Raw genomic sequence first — 24,869 nt, 5'->3', positions numbered from 1 at the left:
CTGAGGTCAGTGCCTGTTTCAACCAAGTTAAAGAACTACTAGCTGACCGCCCGGTCATAAATATGTCTGATAACAATCTTCCGGTGATTGTTACCACTGATGCATCCAATGTCGCCATCGGAGCAGTGCTTCAAGAACAGAGAGGAGATCAGCTGCTAACTGTTGCTTTTGCATTTAGAACATTGTTCCCGGCGGAACGCCGGTATTCAGCCGGGAACGCGAAGCTCTTGTTTGTTTATTCGCGGTAGAAAAATGGCATGTGTATCTTTGGGGTGGCGTTTTACATTACGTACTGACCACCAGGCGCTATCTACTCTGCTGCCTGCTGGCGCGGTGGGACGACGCCCCTTGCGAATTTATCGATGGTGCACCCGGCTTTTATAATATAACTTTTCTGTACAATATTGCAAAGGTGCCGATAATGTCGTAGTGGGCTCGTTATCTTGGCTACCAGTCCAGCTTCTGTCAGCACAGGCGCTTGAAAAAGAGATAATTTCTTTGGTTGCTGCATCCTTAATTAAGGACGTCCTACAGGCAGCCATAGCTAATGATAGTATCTTCCAGCAGCTTATTCAATACATTGCTGAAGGTTTTCCTTCAAAGAAGCATATGACTTGAGTACTTGTACCTTACTTTGTAGTGAAATACGAACTGTGTTATGCCGATGGGCTCATTTTCCGTGGGGAACGTGTTATAGTTCAAGAAACTTGCATGGGGCAACCAATTTAGATAGCCCATAAAAATCATCCAGGCATAATTCGTACAAAACAGCTGCTTCGTGACAGGTATTGGTGGCTGTGTCTTAACAAACAACTGGAAAGTGTGGTTTGACACTTTTACAATTGTCAGGCTGCCGACGAATCGGCGAAACCTGTCTTTGCACACCTACAACCAGTTTCTTTTCCTGAGAAACCGTGGGAGAAGTTAGGCATGGACAATATTGGTCCTCTTTCAAATTTTCCCACAGATTCTCGCTTTGCAGTCACTTTAATAGACTATAAGCACCCCGCCACGGTGGTCTAGTGCTTAAGGTACTCGTCTGCTTACCCACAGGTCGCGGGATCGAATCCCGGCTGTGGCGGCTGCATTTCCGATAGAGGTGGAAGTGTTGTAGTCCCATGTATTCAGATTTGGGTGCACGTTGAAGAACCCCAAGTAGTCTAAATTTCCGGAGCCCTTCACTACGGCGTCTCTCATAATCATATGGTGGTTTCGTGACGTTAAACCCCACGAATCAATCGATCATTTTATTTGACTATTACTCCGAATAGCATAGGTCTGTCTCGTTCGAGACGTTACGTCTGATACAGTCGTCACCTTCTTTACTTCTGTCTTCTGCCGTGAAGGTTTTCCAGCATGCTTAGTAACAGACAATGGTCCCCAGTTGAAGTCTTTTCAGTTTGATACTTTTTTTTCCGAACGAGGTATTCAACACCTCTGTTCTTCCAACTACTATCTTCAGGGCAATGGGCAGGTTGAGTGGTTCAACAGGGTACTTATATCGTACAGTCAACTAGCCCAAATATAACAATGTCCTCTAAAAAAGGCAACTGCAGAGTACTTGGGTACTTACCATTTTTATTCTCAGGCAACTACGCGATCGTCTGCCGTCATGTTCCTTCATAAGCGTCAACCTCGCACAGCAGTTGACATAACTGATCTGCCGTTGCCTTCTACTTTTCAGTCCTTTTCGGACAACATCATAAGGACGCGAGTTTTTCATAGGCAGAAGTACATTAAGAATTATGTCGATCAAAAGCAAGGAGCCAAACCTTCAGTCATTCAGGTTGGCCAAAGAGTCAAAGTACGTGTTCCAGGGAAGAAAACACAAGTATAGAGGTCCGTTTAAGGTTATGCCTGCGGTGGTATCCCAGGCTCATTGATGGACCGGTTTGGAATGCTTCTAAACTTGTAATCGCCCATTCCGAACGGGAACCACCTTCACGGCTGCACTCTCCGATACCTTCGCAGAACCAGTTGCAATACTCTGCCTCGGTTCCACGATTGGTTTCTATCTCTATGCCTACAGCATCACCATCTTTCCCTGGGGAAAATGGTATTCAGGCGCCGGTTTCAAGTGCGGTTGTGATGCCCAGCCGCCATCAAGTTTTACCGTATACCGAGCACGCTTCAGAGCCCTCGGACTCTTTTTAGGCTCCGTATCAATACTTGACTGACGAGCCCAGTGTCCATGCCAGTATCCTTCCTAACACTAATAAATATGTTTCCGAACCTTTCGGTTTCTATGTTTCGCGTCAGGATTCTCCGTCACCAGCTACAGCTGAGGGACGCTTAAGCCAATCGTCGGACTTTAGTTGTTCCTCTAAGTTCTCAACTGTGCTAAGCAGCGCGTAAGCGAGCCAGTAGGCTTATCCTCTCATACAGAACTTGCTGCCCGCAAGGGACTACTTCAGAGTGCTATAAGCTTCGGCGTCCTAAACGTTCACGTAAGAAACCATCCAGATTTAAGGACTTTGTGTCCTAAATTATTCTTTTTACTCGTATGTTGGAGTCTGTAGTATACGTGTGCATTGTTGTGTGTATTTTTATTTATTTATTTATTTATTTACACATACTGCAGCGCTAAGTGCGCTATGGCAGGAGTGGGTGTACAAAATACGCAGAATTTTAACAGACAGTAATGAAATTTATGTAAACAGGTAACATAATACAGATGTGTGGTTATACAAGGTCAAAAGTGCACAAACATGTGATTAACATGAATGAAAATAGAATACAGAAACAATGCAACTCAAGAGCTAACACCAATGGCAAATAGATGAGGGTATGTTACAGACGCATGTCATGGATGTCGGCTTGAAAATTGGATGATGGGCGTGAACGAATAGTACCAGGTAACGAATTCCAGTCTTCAATAGAACGGGGGAAAAAACTGAACTTGAACACGTTAGTTCGAGCATAGTGAGGCGTTAAGTTAAGTTGTGATAGCTTCTTGTCGTTGACTGGGGTGCAAAGTTTATGTAGTCCTTGTCATTTGAAAGTTTAACCAAAGACGTCACAATGCTATGCAAGAATTTTAATGACTCTATTCGGCGACGCGAAGAGAGCGAAGTTAAGTTCAGTGAAGAAAGAGTAGAAGAGGGTGAAAAGTTGCGGTCATAGCGATGACATATGAATCTCACAGCTTTTTTCTGAATTGCTTCTAACCTATTAATCTCGCGCTGCTTGTACGGGTTCCAAACGACAGATGCGTAGCTTGGGAGAATGAGTGGTTTAAATAAGAGAAACTTAGTTTCCTTCGGAGATTTAGATAGAGTGTGACTTAGATAGCCTAGTTTTTTTAATGCTTTGTTACATACGTAGTCAATGTGCTTAGACCATGTCATATTATGAGTAAAAATGACCCCTAAATACTTGTAACCAAGAACCCTATTTACTGCACGGTTATCGAAAGAGTAATCAAAAGCAGAAGGAGATTTATTACAAAAGGACATAAGTACGGTTTTTTTTAAAGTTAATGTTCATTTGCCAGGTTCTGCACCAATCGCAAAAACCAGCAAATGACTCTTGCTAGCGGTATTGGTCAGCGTGTGTTTTAAATACCTCATATAAAACGCAATCATCGGCGTAAAAACGAATGGAAGAGGAGATGCACACAGGCAAATCAATTAAGTAAATTAAAAAAAAGAAGAGGCCCAAGAACGGACCCTTGGGGCACTCCAGATGTTACATCAATGGCAGTAGAGTTGGTTGACCTGTAAGAAACGAACTGAGAGCGAGATGACAAAAAGCTAGAGATCCAACTAACCAATTGAAGATTGTTTATTATGACACCGAGTTTAGCGAGAAGTTTAGAATGCAGTACTGTATCGAAGGCCTTTGAGAATTCAATAAATATAGCGTCAACCTGGTAGCCAAGATCAAGGTTCAAAAAAATATGCGTGAATTCGACAAATTGAGTTGTGGTACTGAAACCACGCCTAAACCCATGCTGCATGTTTGATAGTAGTTGGTGCAATTCCAAGAAGAGCATAATGTGTTTATGAATGATATGTTCTAACATCTTGCATGATTGAGAAGTCAATGATATCGGTCTATAATTCAATAGAGACTGCTTGTTGCCAGATTTGTAAAGAGGGAGTACCTTTGGTATCTTCCATGAGGATGGAACAGTGCCAGAAGATAAAGATTTGTTGAATATGATCGTCAGATATCTGGATGACCAAATGGAGTAGCGAACTAAGAATGCATTGTGTATCCCGTCAGGACCAGTGCATTTTTTTACGTCTAATTTTAAGATAAGGTTCAGAATGCCTTCACTCGTTGTTTCAATGTCACCGATTGGTTCAGAACGAGTTATGCCTGTCAGAAAAGGTATGGAGGTATTGTCAGAAACAAACACAGACTGTAAATAGTTATTAAAAGCCTTCGATATTGCTGACGGGTCACTAATAACATCATTATCAATTCTGAAAGAAGAAGGTGTGGCATAATGAGGCGAAATCGAATACCAAAATTTGCGTGGGTTCGTGCTTAACATGCCCGGCAACTGGACGCGAAAAAAGAAATCTTTCGCCGTTCTCATTTTAGAATTAAGTTAACTTTTCGTGTTCTGAAATTTGTCTAGGCTAACGGGATCGTGAGTTCTTCTGGAGCGCCTAAGTCGACGGACACGGCGAGAGAAATGTAAGATGTCACGAGTAATCCAAGGAAGATTAGTATTGCTTTTCTTTGTCTTAAGTGGCACAAATCTACGGACACATGACTTAACAAGATCCTCAAAGTAATTAACGAGGTAATCTATATCCTGCCTGTCAGAAAGTGCACAAAACGTTTCAAAATGATCAGCTAGAATATCAGTAATGGAAGTGTCATCCGCACGAGTGAAATCAGGGAAACTAGTAAACGTATAGGGTGATTTGGACGTGGGACAACAAAGTGCTAACAAGACAACTTTATGGTCTGATAATCCGTCAATTACCTCGCAAGAAAAGTTATTATCAGCTAAATCTGTACTTAGGAAAACTAAGTCTAGAATAGAATTAAACCTAGTCGCACATGAAACGACTTGAGTAAGCCCAAAAGATAAAGAAATATTTATTAATTCATGACAGATAGCAGCATCATGACCCGTTACAATCAGGGAAGGCCAATCAATATCAGGAGCAATAAAATCACCCATACAGATCAACCTTGATGATGCTACATTAATATCGCACATGAAATCGCAAAGAGCATGAAGAACATCAAGGGAGAATCAAGGTGGGCGATACATAACACTAACTACAATACATTGATCATTTAGATAAATTTTGCACCACAGGGATTCAGTCTCTGGAGGTGATGGCAACACCGAGAAGCGGATATCTGAGCGGATAAGTAGAGCGACGCCACTGCCAATGCCATGTGCCTTGTCATTACGTATGGCAATAGAGCCGGGCGGAGTAAACTCAGAATCGTAAACGTTACTATGTAACCAAGACTCAGTAATGACAACAACACGAGGGGAATACGTTGCAACAAGAAACAATAGATCTGGAAGTTTCTTAACTATGCTACGAGCATTACCGTTTAGAACTACAAGGTGTTCCTGACGGTTATAACGAGGTCAGGGAGTGGATGAAGAGGCATTTGAGGACGTGGGGACAGAAGAACGAGGGCCACGGGGTTGACCTGAGACTTTCACTAGTGTGTTTGAGGCGTCGTCCCAGTTGTAACGAACCTTGTCAATGAACGCGTGATCGTATTTTAACTTCACCACAGAGCCATCGTTGCGAAAGGGAAGTGATGCCTCCCAAATTCTTTTCCGAATGTGTCTAATCCGCGAAGAGAAGTCTTCTGTAATAAACACGTTTGAGCCTTTGAGTTTAGATGCATTCTTTAGGACAGCGAATTTTTCACCAAAGTTCGAAAGCTTCAGAATAATGGGTCGTGTGTAGCCAGTACGTGGTTTATCAATTCTGTGTACGCGCTCGATTTGAGGGCAGGCAATTTTCAGGCTATTAGTGAATACAGAAGTAACGCTGCCCAACAGGGTGCTAACGTTTTCATTCGGATCTTCTGAAATACCGTGTATTATCAGATTATTACGCCTTGAACGATTTTCTAAGACATCGTTTTTTAAGACCAGTTCGTTAATCTTAGAAGTTAAGCAATTTATTTAAGAACGGAATTTACTCACAGAATTATGCTCATTAGATTTGGCAGCCCATTCTAATGCATCAACACGTGATTCTAAATCATCAAAACGGCAGGCGACCGTCTGTTGAAATGACTTGGTGTCGGCAATATCACGAGCTAGCTTAGTTTGCCCCTCCAAAAGTATAGATAACATTTCAGAGATAGATGGAGTGCCAGTGTCAACAGGTACGGAAGTAAAAGGTGCATGAGTAACCTCGTCGAGAGCATTGGAACCAGCTGCATTTCGGGTTACAGGTCTATTACCAGAAGTATTGCCTTTACTGGTATTCACCGACTTATTCAAAGGCCCCGTATTTAGTTCCACATCACTACTCAGAACGAGACGACTTTTGCAATATAACACGTGGCATAAAAATACAAGTCTACGTGGGCAAGGCAGCAGCAACAGAAAGTGATCATCGGATCGAATGCATTCAGCATTGGAAAGGTAACATACCTGCATGAAAAGCAAGATACGATTAAACATCGTGCGTCGCGTCCGATGCACCTTAGCCCACTGAAGAGATGATCCTCGGGTAGTGGCTTTATACTTCTTGTGGTGAATGACGTCACGGTCCCGCTGTTGTCGATGAACGGCTGATCAAGTAGAGGGTGGCCACGATCGTTGAGTTACGGCAGCTTGAAGGCTGATGCGCAGGCGCCGTTCCATAGCGGACTGATATGGCAGTCCCATGGCAAACACTCGGTGACGTCCACGTGCCCAGCCAGAAATGACTGGGCAGAACCATGCGAACCGGTGTCAGAGCTCGTGACGTCCCAGAAGTTGAGATCAGCAAGACCAGCGAAACACTGCATGAAAAGCAAGCAACGATTAAACATCGTGCTGTTGCTACTGCACCTTAGCCCACTGAAGAGACGATCCTCGGGTAGTGGCTTTATACTTCTTGTGGTGAATGACGTCACGGTCCCGCAGTTGTCGATTAATGGCTGGTCAAGTAGAAGGTGGCCACGATCGTTGAATTGCGGCAGCTTGAAGGCTGATGCGCAGGCGCCGTTCCAGAGCGGACTGATATTTATTTATTTATTTATTTATTTATAATACCCTCAGGGCCAAATGGCATTACAGAGGGGAGTGGATTACATTGAATAACACATGGTACATGGTGGGGAGGGAAAAATACAGCGTTAGTACGAATATAAGCAAAAGTCAGCGTACAAACACAAATACATTAAATAGGTCCTGCGTATACAATGTTAGCTACGGTATCACGAAAAAGATGGTTGTCGTTAATAGCAACAATGTCAGGAGGAAGGTGGTTCCACTCGCGAGAAGAACGAGGCAGGAACGACTGCGCAGCTGTGTTAGTACGATAAGTGATAATTCCAACCCTGTGACGGTGATCGACACGGTTGGAAAAATACTGGGGTTGCAAAATAAGTTCGTCGCGCAAGATGGGGTGGTGATACAATTTATGAAAAGTTGATAGGCGGGAAACTTTTCTTCGAAGTGACAGGGTAGGCAGGGACAGATTATTTTTCATTGCTGATATACTGGCAGTGCGATTGTAGTTCGATAATATGAAGCGTGTGGAATTATTCTGAACTAGCTCAAGCGATGTAATTAAGTTAATGTGGCTGGGATCCCAAATCGAAGAAGCATATTCTAGTTTAGGTCGTATTAATGTTTTGTACAGGGCTAATTTCAATGAAGATGGAGCTTTGGAAAAGTTACGGCGTAGGTACCCAAGCGTACGGTTAGCTTTGTTGATTATTTGTTCGACGTGCATTGCCCAAGAGAGATTGGATGTTATGTGGACGCCTAAGTACTTGTACGAGTTAGTAGATTCAAGAGGTATGTCGTTTAAATAGTAAGTAAATTGACTGCAAACACTGCGGGACATGCGCATGACTTTACATTTGTTTATGTTCAATTCCATTAACCATGTACGGCACCAGTTATCAACAGTGTTAAGGTCTGATTGAAGAGTACACGAATCGGTTATGTTATTTACCTCACGAAAAATAACGCGATCATCAGCAAATAAATGAATTCTGGATTTAATGTGGCAGGGGAGGTCATTAATATAAATTAGAAATAAGAGAGGCCCAATTACCGATCCCTGAGGAACGCCGGAGTGTACTTCAGTAAAACAAGAATTATACCCGTTAGCGTAAACAAATTGTGAGCGATTTGTGAGAAAACATTCAATCCATTTAAACACGTTATGATCAAGTTTCAGTTGGCTTAGTTTGTGAAGTAAAAGTTTATGACATACCTTATCAAATGCTTTGGAAAAATTTAAAAAGATGCAATCAGCTTGTGATGAGTTGTCCAAAATGCGGTGTAATCTGTTAGTAAATGATACCAGTTGTGTGTCACGGGAGTATGATTTACGAAAGCCGTGCTGAGATGACGTGAAGAAGGAATTACTTTCAAGAAAATTTACAAGGTTTGTGAATATGATGTGCTCTAATAGCTTACAGCACGTACTGGTAAGGGAAATGGGACGATAAATAGCAGGGGAACTTTTACTACCAGATTTATGAATAGGAACTACTTTCCCGATTTTCCATTCAGATGGGAGAGTAGAAGTGTCGAGTGATTGCTGGAATATCTTGGCTAATATGATAGAACTAATTTCTACAGTATTTCTTAAAAATTTACTATTAATCGAATCATAACCAGGGGAAGAATGGTTGCCTAATTTGTTGATAAGGGAAGCGATACCAGAAATGTCTACTAAAATTGGTGGCATGGGGAGGTGATTGTAGCATAAGGTGGAAGGAAGTGGAACATCAGATGTTTTTGTAAACTGGGCAGCAAATGTGTTGTTGAGGGCTGTTGCACACTGATTGATGGGAACTGAGTCACCAGATGAGTCTTGCAATAAGATGTAATTATCTTTTGGGGGATTGATAACGCGCCAGAACTTTTTTACATTTGTTTTTAACATTGACGGCAATACATTAGAGACGAAGTTATCTTTAGCTTGTTTGAGTGCCCTGACGTAAATACTAGATGCGGTATTATAAGCGGCCCATCGTTCGTTAGTTGGCGAGCGCTTAGCTGAACGATAAAGGCGTTTTTTCTTGTTAGACAGGCGTTTGATAGTGGTATTGTACCATGGCGATTGTGAGTGACTAGCAATAGTGTAGGTTGGTATGTGCTTCACGGTGAGGCGATGAACTTCGGCAGCAAACATGTCCCAGTTAGACTGAACGGAACGGTTGTTAAAATCGGTCAGAAAGACGTCGGTAAATTCAGATAATTCACGATTGATAGCATCGAAGTTAGCTTTTTTGTAATCGCAAATAGTTTTTTTCATTCTGGTGCTTTTAGGAGGGGTAGCGTGTAAGTCAAAGGTGAGCAATGAGTGGTCACTAATACCTGGTAAACAGGTAATAGTTGAAACAAAGTCTGGATGGGTGGTTAAAATCAAATCAAGAGTATTTGTCGTAGTAAATGATACTCGGGTGGGTTCGGTAACTAACTGTGACAAAGAGAAGACAGAACAAAATCTAGGAAATCTTTATAAAGCGCTGAAGAGGGTGATAAAACCGGAGGGGAGGTATGCCATTTGATATTTGGGAAGTTAAAATCACCAAGAAGGAACAATGGATACGATGGAAATCGACTGATAATAATATTGACAGAATCATGCAATTCGTTAACGAACGTAGAGGACGAAGATGGTGAGCGGTAGCACACACCTATGATTACTTTGAGATGACCGAGCGTTAATAACGAGAAAAATATTTCTAGGTTACTGTTCACATGAATGGGAGATGAAGGAATGTCTCGCGAAACAGCTAGCAACACTCCGCCACCTCGGCGCTCCGTTCTGTCACATCGATAGACTGTAAAATGTGACGCATTTACAAAAGTTTCCGAATCATGCACGTGTTCAGGAAGCCAAGTTTCAGTTAATGCGATTATGTGGGCAGAACATGAGTCTATTGCGCTTGATAATGAGTTGTGTTTGTTTAGAATGCTTCTTATGTTAGTAAAAAGTACAGAAACACGAGGCGTAGTCTGTCGGCCACTGCCCCTTGCGTTTACCTACGGTGACGTTCGTAGCAAAGTGTCGTTGGTTGGACCAGAGCTTCGGCTACTTGACGGAAGTTGTTCGATGCTATTGCTAGCTGCATTATAAATGTAGATTTTGCGGTTGAGATGCAATTTAGTGTAGCGCAGTTGAAAATCGGGGGATCCGGGGTAGCTTTTGCCAAATTCAATTAACTTTTACGAGCAATTCGAGTGCAGGGTGAATAATCTTCGGATACAGATATGTCACTTTCTTTGAAATGTTTTCGCTTCGAGAGAATAAGCTCTTTTGTTTTGAAACTGGCAAGTTTTGCTATGACAGGGCGACACTTGTTAGGGGAGTATGTACCGAGACGGTGGGCCCGTTCGATGGCGTTACTGGGGAGAGACATATCTGCATCGGCTAGTAAGGTATTTAACTTCGACTCAGTTTCTTTCCAGGGTTCTTTGGCGTCAGGGATACCGTGAAATATTAAGTTGTTACGGCGAGACCGGTCTTCTAGTTCGTTTAGACGCAACTGCAAAAGGTTATTTTCAGTGGTTAGTTCTTCTACAGATTTCTCGGCGGTAGATAGTCGATCACTTAAGCATCGAGATCCTTTAACTTGCTTTCAATTTGATCTAATCGGCTTTGTATATTTGTCATTGTTGTTTCGATTCCTTTTTGGCCGGTCCTAATCGTTTTTACTTCTGTTACTAATTCAGCTTGACTCTTCGAACTTTGAGATGAGCGTAAATGAATGTCTTTCAGCAGTTGAAACACAATTTTCATTTGTTCAGCGGGGTTATCAGGCAATGACTCAACATCTAACAATGATTCAGAGCGAGTAGTAGGCCCGGGATTCTCTTCTACGTCACCTGAACACAGCAGTAATGAGGCCATAGAAAAACACTCAGCAACGGTCTCGCACAACACCCGTGGGCACGGGAACAGCAATAGGAATCGATCATCATTTTTTCTAGCATGCAATGAATACTTGTTACACACCTGCATGGTGAAAACAACACGGGTGAATGCGACGCCGTTGGCGCTGCTCCCGTGCCCACTGAAGCCTGCCGGGGGGGGGGGGGGGGCAGCTCGTATATGTGTGCTGGGGAAGATGATGTCGCTGAAGATTGGGCTGGGAACCGAAGGTCGAGTTCCATCTACGTGTCGGGGTCGATGAAAGTTGCGTTGTCAGGTCTTCCTAGGAGCTGCACGCAGGCGTAGTGGCTGTTTCCAACCACGTTTTGCGGGAGTGCGTACGAGCAATCGGAGCACCACGATACCACGGGCAGCCATGACACGAGCAATGCAAGCAAAGCCTGCATGGTGAAAACAACACGGGTGAATGCGACACCGTTGGCGCTGCTCCCGTGCCCACTGGCAGTCCCATGGCAGTCCCATGGCAAACACTCGGTGACGTCCACATGCCCAGCCAGAAACGACTGGGCAGAACCATGCGAACCGGTGTCAGAGCTCGTGACGTCCCAGAAGTTGAGATCAGCAAGACCAGTGAAACACTGCATGAAAAGCAAGCGACGATTAAACATCGTGCTGTTGCTGCTGCACCTTAGCCCACTGAAGAGACGATCCTCGGGTAGTGGCTTTATAATTCTTGTGGTGAATGACGTCACGGTCCCGCAGTTGTCGATTAATGGCTGGTCAAGTAGAGGGTGGCCACGATCGTTGAATTGCGGCAGCTTGAAGGCTGATGCGCAGGCGCCGTTCCATAGCGGACTGATATGGCAGTCCCATGGCAAACACTCGGTGACGTCCACGTGCCCAGCCAGAAATGACTGGGCAGAACCATGCGAACCGATGTCAGAGCTCGTAACATCCCAGAAGTTGAGATCAGCAAGACCAGCGAAACACTGCATGAAAAGCAAGCAACTATTAAACATCATCCTGTTGCTGCTGCACCTTAGCCCGATGTTGTGCACTTATTTATTTTATAAGGGTTGTCTGCCGCTTGGTACTTTGGTAAGCAGTGTTTTTTTTCTATTTTGTTTGTATAAGTGTTTTCAGCCATGGTGCGCTGTGTACATAGCTATGTTTTTTTCCCTTCTCATGCCACTTTTCTCTTCTTCAATTGGTTACTTTACAACAAAAGGAGGGGGGGTGTTAAGGTTGTCAATACAGTAGTTTAAGGTTGCACAAGTTCTGTGTGTCATACCACTCCTTCTATAAAAATTGTATAACGTTATACAAGTTACTTGTGTGCCAATAATAATTATAATAATAATTCAAAATAATGATAATCTGCATTATTCCTTGTATAAGGATCCTAGAGCCACATGTCCTTTTCAATCTAGGGGAGGGGGGGCGTGATGTGGTGTGTTAGCTAGTTTCGGTTTCATGCAAAGTATTTTCGCACTTAGGGGGTGCTATCCTGTGTATATATGTGCGACATTGTATCTAATAAAGGAGTTCCTGCCTGGCTACCAGCTGCTGCATACTTCTTGACGGCCGGCGCTTTAGCGCCATGCCCTGTGTTCTCCGTGCGTCGCGTCCGACGCGCGATACTACACATCGCATCCCCGATACTTTCCACGAACGCTGTAAAAATGTTTCTGCTCATCTCAAGTTAAAGCGACCCCATGAAGCGATGTGTTGATACTGCTCCGGCACCATTTGAAAGTTTACTACCACCAAGATCGGAGGCACCTCACCCGGTTTCGCATTTTTCCCGTATCAGAGCACCTTTGACCAAGCTACAATGCGTATGATCATGTCACCATGTGACGTTACGTCACGGGACGTCACAGTAACGTCGGGCTGACGTCATGATGATGTGACCAATTTGGGCAATCTGTGGCGTCATCGTGACGTTAGACGGCAGCGTCATCTCTTGATGATCTTACACAGGACTGGTGCCCGACGACCGCGGGATGCGAGACGCCACCTACGCATTAAATTTCCCGTTTGATGAGGCATCCAAGGATTCCTTCGTTATAATTCCAGACACTTTGAATCCCAGCTCCCCTATAATTGGTGGGCTTCCCAGGGGGAGTTAATGTGCATACATTCCAGCCCAATGGGTCACGTAGATTCCGGGATTTAATTTGCTGGGAGTATTTTCTACACGGGAAGCCTGGTCGGGCGTCAAACAGCAATACGCTGTCAGATTTACTGTCGTCAAGTATTTAACGCCATCTGTTGTGAACTCCCTGTAGTTGAGCTCTTCGATGCGTGTCATTTGAGATTCCTGTTATGTGAAGCCTTCAAAAGGCGATAAGCGGGAGCAACTTGCGCACAGTGTCGCTGAAGTCACTGGTAATAATCTGAAGTCACTGGTAATAGTCAATGCATCAAAGCGAAATTCACATTCCAATCATTTTGTAGCACCCTAATAATCATCATCTACATAGCTGCCATGCACAACTGGTGCAGCTTCGAGATAAAATAAGCCAAACACTCCCATTCGGAACAGCTTCAGAGGGGTGCTCGATATTACCACGAATTCGTGTTAAAGTACATGAACTCATGAACGGTTAACGCAGTGGGGTAATGCGGGGACCCTGTAACGTACGTGCCCGAATGCCTAGGCTCAATAAAGCTTTAAATGCTCTTCTATGATTTCTAGCGCAAAACGCCTCTATCAATTAGGCGTGCACAATAGGCAGGACGAAATCATCGAAGTGAAGAGATCGGGAGTATATTTATACTGCGGTAAGATAATCGAGGAGGGAATCATCCATATCGCTTTTCGCTACTTCTTTCTGCTTTAGTATTTTGCCTCAATGCATGCGCCCCTCTTCAGTATGTTGCCATTCTTTGAGAGAGGTGATGCCGCCACGACTTGGTATTTTGCCCCGCGTCCCACGCTTCTCACTAGAGCCGCCGTAGAGCGGAGAGACGCCGACGAGACGCCGTTGGCAGCTGCGCCGCTGTAGACGCCGCCGATGTCATAAAGTTGAGAAAACATGCGTCGAGGCACCCCATGCATTTGTGTGAAGTCGACCTCCACGATTGTCACTTTTTCAGTCATCTTCAGTGTGAAACAGGCAGCGTTCAAGTGCGGCGAAGCGTTTTGAAGCACAACCAGTGGCCACCAGTGGCACAGACAGAGAGAGAGAGAGAGAAATAACTTTATTTGGTTGAAAAATAAGGGGTTTAGGAGCTAGATGGGTGAGGCCCCATGTCCAAGGCTCCACTGGCTTGCGCCGCCTGCTGGACGTGGTCCAGGAGTGCTAGTTGCACCTCCAGGTCCGAGCTAGCGAGGAGTGCCTCCCACTGCTCCAAAGAGTTATCCATTCTATACATACACTGTAAGCGATCAAGTTCATTTGGCCGTTTAGCACAACTCCACGAGATATGGTGAAGGGTCGGTGGCGAGTCACGACACCACGGGCAATCGCGCTCATACAAAGTTGGATGAATTTTGTGCAGTCGTAATAAATGTGGATAAACTCCCATTTGAATTTTACGGAGGTCTATGGCGTCTTCCCCTTTAAGAGATTTGAGGGGGGCGCCATATTTCTGCGGCGTGCATCGCTGGTGAGCAAGAAGCTCTCACGGAGCCATCCGAGCCGGGTCGTTTTCCTCCTCCTCGCGAAAGCCGTCGTTGCTGGGTGGTGGTAACAGCTGCTGCTCCGCTCGGTTCGTGAGCGCTCGAGCTAGAGCGTCCGCCCTCTCGTTACCCTGTATGCCTGCATGTCCAGGGCACCAGACCAACCTATAAGTGTTGCTCAATCCGCCGCCTAAAAATTTTCAAATGTTTGATGGGAGGCGGCCTTTCTCAGACCTAACGCTTGAGATACCAATTGTCGCCTCCCGATCGGTGAGAAAATCTTTTATATAGTTATATATCTTTTCCCCGCAACCAATTATACTTAGCTCTGAGAGTATAGCTTCATGAGAGATATAGTCAAATGCTCCCTTTAAGTCTAGAGCAAGCAGCAAATGCTCTCCATCTTTGGGAACGCCCTTGAGGACCTCTTCTTGTATCAGGAGGAAAGCGTCCTGTGTTGAGAGACCACTGCGGAAGCCCAGATGGTGGCCGGAAACAGCCCCCTGTCCTCTATGAAATCCTGAAGTCTGGTGTGAACGACCCGTTCGAAAAGCTTCCCCATACATGACGTAAGTGATTTAGGTCTGAGCGCCTGCAGGGAAGGCTTTTTTCCGGGTTTCGAAATGATTATAATTTTGGCGGTTTTCCATTTTGCAGGGACCTTCCCTTTGAGCCAGTGGTGTTCATTGAATTGTTTTGTTATGCCTTCGATGGCTTTGTCGCTAAGGTTTCTTATCATCGCATTCGTAATTTGGTCTTCACCGGGGGCTGTGTTCCTCTTGGCTGCCTGAGCTGCCGCAAAGACCTCCTTCTTTGTTATCGCCTCGTCTAGTTTCTCATTTCTAGCTCCACTGTAACTCATGTGATTAGCCGAATTACTTGGTGGACTATGGCCAATATGTCTCTCCTTGAGGGCTTTCACGAGGTCGTCGTCCATGCCCGCAAATGTTTCTGCGATTTCCTGCGGTGTTCTGCTTGTCGTGGATTTGGACTTGTCTGGATCAAGAATATTTCTTAGGATGGACCAAGTTTTCGCGGTGCTCAGTGTGTTCTGAAGTGAACTGCAGAACTTGACCAATCCCTCGGTAGCCCATTCACTTGCATAGTCGTTTGCTTCTTCTGCAAGAGCAGCGATCCTACGCAGTAGTGTCCTATTCAGGCGTTGACGTTTCCAATGCTTTAGTAGGCTGCGCCTGCTCTCCCATAGGTGTACCAGACGGCTGTCTACTGCTGGCGTCTCTACGGTTCTGGCTATTTTCTTCGTAGTGATGGCGTGTACCGACTTTATGTACTCCGACCATGCCTCTATTGAGTTCGGTACAGAGTCGGGTGGAAGATCTCGTTTCCTAAACTCAGTCCAATCTGTGATTTCTGCGTCGCCTATCAATCTGCGCATTTTGGGTGTCGATATGGAGACGCTTATAATGTAATGGTCGCTTCCTAGATTTTCCTCCAGGTTTGTCCAGAATGCGTCTTTGAGGTTGAAGGTGAAAGTGAGTTCCGGAAACGTGTTTCTACATACGCTGTTGCCCACTCGCGTGGGCGCGATTGGGAGAGTTGTTAAACTCAGGCCCAGCCTAGACGCTGCATGTTCGAGACGCATTCCCTTCGGCGAGTCTTTTAGGTAACCCCATGTGGTGCTGGGTGCGTTAAAATCACCCAAAACCAATAGGCAGTCCTTGTTGCCTGCGATTTTAACTGCATGTCTCAGCAAGGAGCTCATTGAAGTCTTTGCCTTTGTCTTTTGGAGGACTGTACAGGTTCACTATTATAGTATTCGCTTGGCCTCTCTTTTGGGTGAATAAACTGATAATTTGGTGATTGATCTGCAGCGTTCCTATGTACTCATTTGTTGCCGCAATCATCTTGCTCACCAGCGTCGCTACGCGGGGATAATTTGGGGTCTGAAAAAAAATAATAACCCTGAAGCTTCATTATTCTGGCACCGATTTCTTGCAAGCATATAACGTCGGGTTTAATTGGTGCCACATTGATATAACTCTGGAGTGCTGCAGCGCGTCTGCGAAAAGTGCGACAATTCCACTGCCAGATCTTTAATTGTTCCACACTTCTTAGGTTATTTTTGGCCATGATGCATGGGTGCTTACACGTCGTCGCGATTCCCCTTAGATTGTTTGCTATTTCTAGCAGAGGTCGAGCGAGAGCACTTGTTTATCGCCCTTTGCAAGCTGCTCACAGCGTCATGCACGTACTGCCTTTGAGTTTCTAATTCCTCGCCGACGAAAGATTTTATCTCATTCATGAAATCGACTAGCAGTTTATTAACGTTAGCTATACCTTCCCTGTTTTTGTCTAACTGCGCCTGTATTTGCTGCGTTATTTGGTCGTGGTTTTTTACTGTCGTGCTTGGGGTAGGGATGGTTGTACCTGCGTACACCATCCCTTCCTCAACTTCAGCCGACGCCGTGCTGCCCTCCGAAAGGGTTTTCTGTCATTTTCTGACTACATCCTCCAGCTCTTCCTGTCGGGTTTTGTGGTCGTAGTTTAGCCTCTAGCCGTCTCTCTAATGAAGATATTGCTGCCTGTAAGTTATTTTGCTCTTCGACCATTTGTTCTTTTTTAACTGTTTGACCTCTTGAGTCGATCTCTTATTTTCTTCCAATATTTTCTTGTATTGTAGATTTTCTGTTATAGGAGCATTGGAAGACACTGCCCCCGCAAAGCTCACCTGATTTATGTTTGTCCGGCCGGCGGCTAGGGCGTCTTGTGATTCCTCGCAGGAACCCATCTCGGCCGGAGGTCCACGATGCTTTCGTTGGTTCTTTAAGCGGGATTTCCCAGGGGCCAGAGGTGCCGTGTTAGTGTGATGTTGTCTGTCCCTCCTTGAACGAGATCTCGATCGTGACCTTGACTGGGATCTCGATCGGGATCTTGAACTTGACCTTGACTGACGCTGTTCCTGCGGGTCCGAGCTGAACCATCGAGGCATGTCCAGCCTTAGCGGAGGGAATTCTTCGGACGACTTGGCATCGCCGGTACATTCAGGTTCGCTAACCCAGTCTTTTGGCTGATCTGTTCTCAATTTCTTGGGAGGAGCGACGTTGTTGAGTTTTCCCTTGCACAGACTATCTCCTGTGGGGTGTTCACCGTCACAGATGACACACTTGGGGATTCAGTCGTGTCCTTGCATTGGTTCTCTTGCCCCGCACTTGAGGCATACATTGACATTTGGAGTTGGACAGACGTCCGTACGGTGTCCAGTTTGGAGGCATATCTTGCACACCTGTACTGTTGGCTTGTATGGGTAGCATATTAACTCGGCACCCATTATGTATACGCTCCTCGGCAGCACATTGCCCGTGAATGTGATAATCGCCGTTTTAGACGAGCCCAACATTCTTGCTCTCTCAATACTTACCCCTTGAGTTCGAACACGTAGGTTCTCCACTAGTTCATCTTGCGAAGCCCCAGCCCATGTACAATTCCCCGCAAGACGCCTCCGGGGTCGGCCACGTATGCATTGAAAGCGTGGATTTGTCCCCTGAACTTTAGTTGACTGATACCTCGCAACCTACTCGCTACCTCCACACTTGGCGTAGATAGGATTACAATGTTCGATCCTGGGTGAACCCGCAACAGAAGTCATTGCCATTGAAACTTCGTTGGCAGGCATCTATCACAGCCCTGGAGAGTTCCAGTCCCAATATGTTTTTAACCCAGAGACCCTTATGTGGCCTCAGAATAATCTTGATGTCCTCTTTCGGTAGGGGAGGTGGGCCGCGTCGCTTTCTCCGTCTGAAACCCTGCGTGGCTTCACGTTTTTGTTTTTCGGTGGGCGGATCGCTTTCAAGTTTCTCGTTCGCGTTCACAGCCTTCTCCATCTGAGATTGCTGCTTTTAAGTGTGAATACACTTTATAGGCGACCCCAAACCATCCACCGCCGTCGGCGGCGTCCGCAGTCTTCTCTCTATCTTTAAAATAAAGAGGGCTTAGCGGGCCGCAGCGCGATGCTCTACCAAATAAGCCACGGACGCGACGCTGATATCGGTGTCAGTAACGCGCCTTATACCCCTCCCCCTTCGCTCGCTCCTCCGCTCTCCTCGCTCGCTGCAGCTGCGCGCGCACCCCTCTCTCTCGCGCGCCCACCTTCTCTCTCAGTCTCCCATTGAGAGCAGGTCGTGAGGGGGAGAAAAGTTAAAATTCGTTGGCATTCGCCAGTGGGTTAACGTAAACTCCCCCGTGTGATCAAATTGTGATTCCCAGGAACCATTACACCATAAAGGCACCATAGTGTGATTAATAAATATAATAGTGCGAATTAATAAATACCCCTCATAGCATCACCCCGTGTATTCGCGCTTAACCATGTTCACCCCCGGGGAAATGCTTGTTTAAACTGCTTTTTCTTTTGCCTGCGCGATAAAACGGTAGGCCAGGCATCCTCAGTCCATCCATGGCGTTCCGAACAAGTCGCGTCGCCAGTCTCGTTTCTGAGAGTCGCGTCAACAGACGCTGGTTCGTCATCCTTTGCCTGCCGAGACGAGACGCCACTCGCGTCCGTGTCAGCAGTAAGTGATTCCGGTGCCCGAGAAGGGCCGGGATAAGCTTCGTCGACTTCCATATGGTGAGAAAAGGCGATTAGCCCCGGTCAGGCATGCTTGGCAGAACAAAGGAAGAGTGACCACCGCTCCAGCCAAGTTAGTCTGAGCGCTTAGGCTGATAGAACTTTCCCGCCGGCATTTTCTCGTGTCACAAACAGGTCAAGAAAGTGAGGTAAACATCGCTCACCTTCGACCTTTGTCCCGTGGCAGCAAAGCAAGTGTCCAAAGTTCACTATCTGCTAGTCCGTGCTCCCACAAACACACAACGCCGTCGTGTTCCGCACGTCGGAGTGCTTTCCGGGACGCGCGACGCTGGCCGTGGTCGTTAAGGTGAGCGTCTCCACAAGGTCACCCAATCTGCCTGCGATGTTTTTTTCTCGTAAAGTTCATCCTGGCCCAAGTTTTAAGTATCAATGGTATCAGGAGAACTTCACAAAGCACACTATAAGATTGTTAGATTTGTTTGCGTGAAATTGCTCTTAGAAAAGCTTCGAGAAAGCGGAGCGCAGTGTGAACATGTCTTCACGGCTTGGCGCCTCCTGCCGGTCTCCCCCAGTGGCACAGGCAGATAGACGAGGAAAACGTCACTCACTCAGCACGCGCAAATTCCATTGGCTGGCTTTTATGGGGAGCCTTTTCTCCAATCCTTCGGCTCAGCGCGGCCATATGTCGACGAACGGAGACCGTTCGAGCTCATCGACTCCACTCGTTACTGTGTCGACGGCCGTACAGGTGACCCGTGTAAGTGTTCGCCTTCGGGTTTTTCCTCTAATAATCTCGAACAACCTGAACGTGGGAAAGCACCTCGTTAGGCCTACGTAATCTGCTGTTACCATTAGCGCCGTCTCTTCGACTCGCTTCGGGTCCCCCCGAATCAACTGTTCTGCGATAATGTAATTGTTGCGCTGTGTTTCTGGTTACGGTTTCATTTCACGTGATAGGATGTCAGGCGGCGGTGGACCGCGCCATCGTGTGTAGTGGCTACGCTAGCTAGACGAGCTGCAAAGCTGCATTGTAAATATGACGCGTTCTATGAGTTGGCAACGAACCGTTCAGGTGCTTTTTAGGCGCCTCTTTTTAGGCGCTCAGGGGATGAGTGATGTCGTGGACTATGGTGTGCCCGCCAACCGTGTCGGCGTAACCACTGCCGCGCCACAATATTACCCGGGGTTTTCATGTGAAAACTATAATAAGACTTGAGGCGCACCTTAGGACAGTGTTCCGTAAGTAAAGACCCTGTGGTGTCCGTTAACGTGCACTCACATCGCGCAGCAAACGAACCTTTACCAATTCGTCTTCCATCGAAATGTAATTACTGTAGCCAGGATCGAACCCGTAACCTTTGGGTCATCAGCCGCCGAGCAACTGTCCTGTGGTTAGACCGCGAATAAACAAACATTTAGAAGATGCGAAACCGCTCACGGTGTTGCGTGTGCCGTCTTGTGACAGAAAAGAGAATTTCCAACGTTTCGGCTTCCGAGCGAACCGGTCACTTGCGCATTCCGCCGCATTCACTAAGCGGGGACGCGGAGCGCGTTTGGCTACGATCGAGCGGTAGCGTTTTCTTTTGTGTGTGTGTGTGTGTGTGTGTGTGTGTGTGTGTGTGTGTGTGTGTGTGTGTGTGTGTGCGTGTGCGTGTGCGTGTGCGTGTGTGTGTGTGTGTGTGTGTGTGTGTGTGTGTGTGCGTGTGTGTGTGTGTGTGTGTGTGTGTGTGTGTGTGTGTGTGTGTGTGTGGTTACGGCTTGCGTCTCAAGGCACCACAAGCTGAAATGTCTCCCTCGGAGCATGTTACTTTTCTACTTTCGCGACGTTGTGGACACCTGTGCACACGCGTTCTACAGTTCTTCGAGTAATTCTATAAGCCCCGCCGCGGTGGTCTAGTGGCTAAGATACTCGGCTGCTGACCCGCAGGTCGCGGTATCGAATCCCGGCTGCGGCGGCTGCATTTCCGATGGAGGCGGAAATATTGTAGGCCCGTGTGATCAGATTTGGGTGCACGTTAAAGAACCCCAGGTGGTCGAAATTTCCTGAGCCCTCCACTACGGCGTCTCTCATAATCATATGGTGGTTTTGGGACGTTAAACCTCACAAATCATCATCATCGAGTAATTCTATAAAATACTTGCACTGCATTCCTTCTAATGGCAGTTTCACCTCAAAAATGTTTCTTCCACCGTGGGTTAGACATACGTTTACAAACCTCAAATATTTTCCGAGGGACAGCTGCCACTCTCCCAAAGTCGAGTAGCTCGTACTCAAATCGTGAAAAATACATTAAATGCGAAGCACTTCTTAGCGAACTTCGGTGACTTTGAGCGTATCTATCTATCTATCTATCTATCTATCTATCTATCTATCTATCTATCTATCTATCTATCTATCTATCTATATCTGTCTATCCAGCCGCCTATGACATTTAGTTCTCCCTGCCATTTCGGTGATAATATCAATACCAAACTTGGTATTGCATAACATGACTGTATGAACAACATATTTGACTAGTCATAACAATAAAATTACGACATGCATATCGTGAATGTCGACTTGCATTTCAAAGTCCTGCAGTCCTCGCAGTGGTTTCGTTCACATTGCATGTTGCGAAATTGGTATGGTATTACATGATTGCATGGCGAACGCAAGCGACACTCTCACATGAAAATCATGAGATGCGTGTCATGAAACAACATGACTGCATCCTAAGCTCATGATGCGCTCGCGGCTGTTTCGCTAGCTCCACTTATGCCGAATTTGGTATTATGGAACGTGAATGGATGACGAAGGTATGATACTTGTGCGAGAAAGAGAAATATGAGATGCGTGTTATGTAACAATATGACTACATGCTACGCTCATAATGCGCTCACGGATGTTTCGCTAGCTTCACATGTACCAAACTCGGTATTACGCGACGCTAATGGACGACATAGGTAAATGACACATAAAACATGATATAACTACATGCGTGTCGTGTAACAACATGACTCCATGCCACACTCATGAGTAGCTCGCGGCCTTTCGCTAGCTTCACAGATGTCAAATTTGGTATTACGTGACCTCAATGGATGACGAAAACATGGGACTGGTGCAAACATGATAATCGCGAGATGTGTTTCATGTGAGAACAGGACTACATGCCACAGTCAAGGCACCAATACAATTCGACGTGACGCGGTGCGCGTGCTCACCGGCGTTCATTTTATCGGGTCACGCCAGCGTTGCCACGCCAGGCACTGGTCCTGCCATATAATCGCAGGCGCGTGCCGTGCTGCGTTGCTTTGATACGTGCGCGTTTTAGTGCGTCCGGCACTCCTCCATCACGAAAAGAAGGAGACGCAGTGTTTTCTCTATCTATCTATCTATCTATCTATCTATCTATCTATCTATCTATCTATCTATCTATCTATCTATCGATCTATTTATTTGCCGCCTACGACATTTAGCTCTCCTCACCGTTTAGATAATTGTATTGCTACCAAACTTGGTATGGCATAACATGACTGCATGGGGAACATATTTGACTAGTCATAACATGAAAATCATGATAAGTATGCCATGAATGTCATGATTTACATTTCATGGTCCTGTTGTTCTTGCGGTGGTTTCGTTCACATGGCACGTAGCAAAACTTGTGTGGTATGATATGACTGCGTGGCGAACACAAGTGACAGATCCTTATAACTTGAAAATCATGACATGCGTGTCATGTAACAACATGACTACACGCTACGCTCATGATGCGTTCGCGGCCGTTTCGCAAGCTTCACATATGCCAAATTTGTTACTACATGACGTCAATGGATGACTAAGGTATGTGACTGGTGCAAGCACGATAGTCATAAGACGCGCGTCATGTAAGAACGTGACTACATGCCGCAGTCAAGGCGCCAATACATTTCGACGTGACCCGGCGTTGGTTTCGACGCGTCACGCCGGCGTTGCTATGCCAGGTGCTGGTCCTGCCATATACTCGCAGGCGCGCGCCGCACTGTGTTGCTTTGACGATTGCGTGCTTCAGTGCTTGCGGCGTCCCTCCGTCACAAAAAGAGGCAATTAGGTGTTACTTGACGTCAATGGATGACGAAGTGGGTGCACATTTACTAAATTTGGTATCTTGTGACGTCAATAGATGACGAAGGTAAACGACACATTCAAGCATGACAATCATGACACGGAAGTCATGTGCGGCATAATTTACCTCCATCTCGTAAACGTGTGCTGATTTTGAAGGGACAAATCAACCTTCCTCATTCGTACTTCACATATCATCGATTCCCACTCTACGTAAGATATGCGATTTTTTTTTGTTTCCACCAAGCATAGATCCAACGCGCACGGAACACTGTGCGAAGTTGCATGTCCGATATTTGAAGATGCAGTGTCCTCGGTATGGCGACGCAGTCCAAACACTGCCACAGAGGTTAGGCTTAGCATTCGTGGCTAAGCAAGGAGGATATCCCGCTAATAATGACAAAACGTACCGGATGTTTTATTCCCAGAGTGAGATGAAACTTATCAATGGCTGATTTTGCTACTTGTTTACTCCTGTTCATAGAGAATTTACTAGAGGGGACTCTGGTGCGGCGATTGTTTAGCGACCATGGGAATGATGGGTAGTGCACACATTCGCCTAGTCTTTGTACTTTCGGGCGGTGAATCATACCCACGGCTTTGTTTGTTGCTGTGTTTCGGTTTTTCTTTTCAAAGAAATATTCAACCTTTTTGAACTTCGTTACCTGATTTGGAAAGGTAAGTCTAAAAGAATAAGGCTGTGAAGCGAAATCGCTGAACATTCGCTGATTTTTGTTCCGTGAGTAAACAGCTACAAGCCACACGAACACACACGGAGCCAAAATCAGACCATAAGTACGAAGATTAGACAAATGTGTGTACTACTCATCATTCCCACGCTCGCTGAAGCGCCGTGCGTCGCAGCTGCCATAGACACTAGCGCCAGGGTTCTCTCTAGTGTATATTAGGAAACTCTATGCTCCTGTCAGCGCAGTTGGTGTGCAGCAAGAGCAAGGCAGGATCAAAATCAGGCGGTTACTTCTGCTTGCCTGCTGACATATTGATTTGTAAAGAAAGTTATCGGTGGTAAGCGACACAAGTATTTAAAAGCGTACGAAATAAATGCAAAGAAAAATAAACATTTCATGTATCGATGTGGCTTATGGCACGCATAACAAACGCCACTCCTTGCCAACCCTATAAATTTTAAGGCACTTACTTCAAAGACTATGTTTTGCTGCGCAAGCGTTTTGTTTTCTTACACCCCGTAGCTGTGATAGTGTTGAACCACAGTGGTGAAACACTGTATAGAGAAGTACAAACCATCTCGAAGTGTGAAAACGTCGACTCTACTCAACCCCTGTTTACGTATTGTTTCTTTTTTAACGCAAACCATCTATGTGGAAGTCGGACACCTAAAAACAGCGTAACGTCTCGGACGCACTATGCAGAGCCCGACCACAACTGCTCCCGGAAGAACGAAGCTGGGGAACCAATACAGCCTTGTGGCTTTCTTAGACGCTTACAGTTTCTGGATTTGGGCTATGAAACGGCAAGGAGCAGCACATCGGAAACTACTTACGTTTTACAAAGTATAAGACTCAAAACTGCTCATTTTTACTATGCTTAAGATTTTATACATACTTGAGTTATTATTAA

At 45.8% G+C, this 24,869-nt stretch overlaps 1 protein-coding gene across 2 annotated transcripts in view; it reads left to right on the top strand.

Moving 5' to 3' along the window:
• The first annotated feature begins 19,806 nt into the window (after positions 1-19,806).
• Positions 19,807-24,869, top strand: part of LOC142803224 (uncharacterized) — a 42,080-nt gene continuing 37,017 nt past the window's right edge. For both annotated transcript variants that reach the window (XM_075888328.1, XM_075888327.1), the window contains exon 1: positions 19,807-19,943. In XM_075888328.1, coding sequence (XP_075744443.1) covers positions 19,827-19,943 — 117 coding nt within the window. In that variant the 5' untranslated portion in view covers positions 19,807-19,826. The remainder of the gene's footprint in view (positions 19,944-24,869) is intronic.

This window comes from Rhipicephalus microplus, chromosome 3 (genome assembly GCF_043290135.1).
Source record: "Rhipicephalus microplus isolate Deutch F79 chromosome 3, USDA_Rmic, whole genome shotgun sequence".
NCBI classification, from domain to species: Eukaryota; Metazoa; Arthropoda; class Arachnida; order Ixodida; family Ixodidae; genus Rhipicephalus; species Rhipicephalus microplus.
Note: the sequence above shows the minus strand (reverse complement) of the source record. Positions and strands in the feature narration are given on the sequence as shown.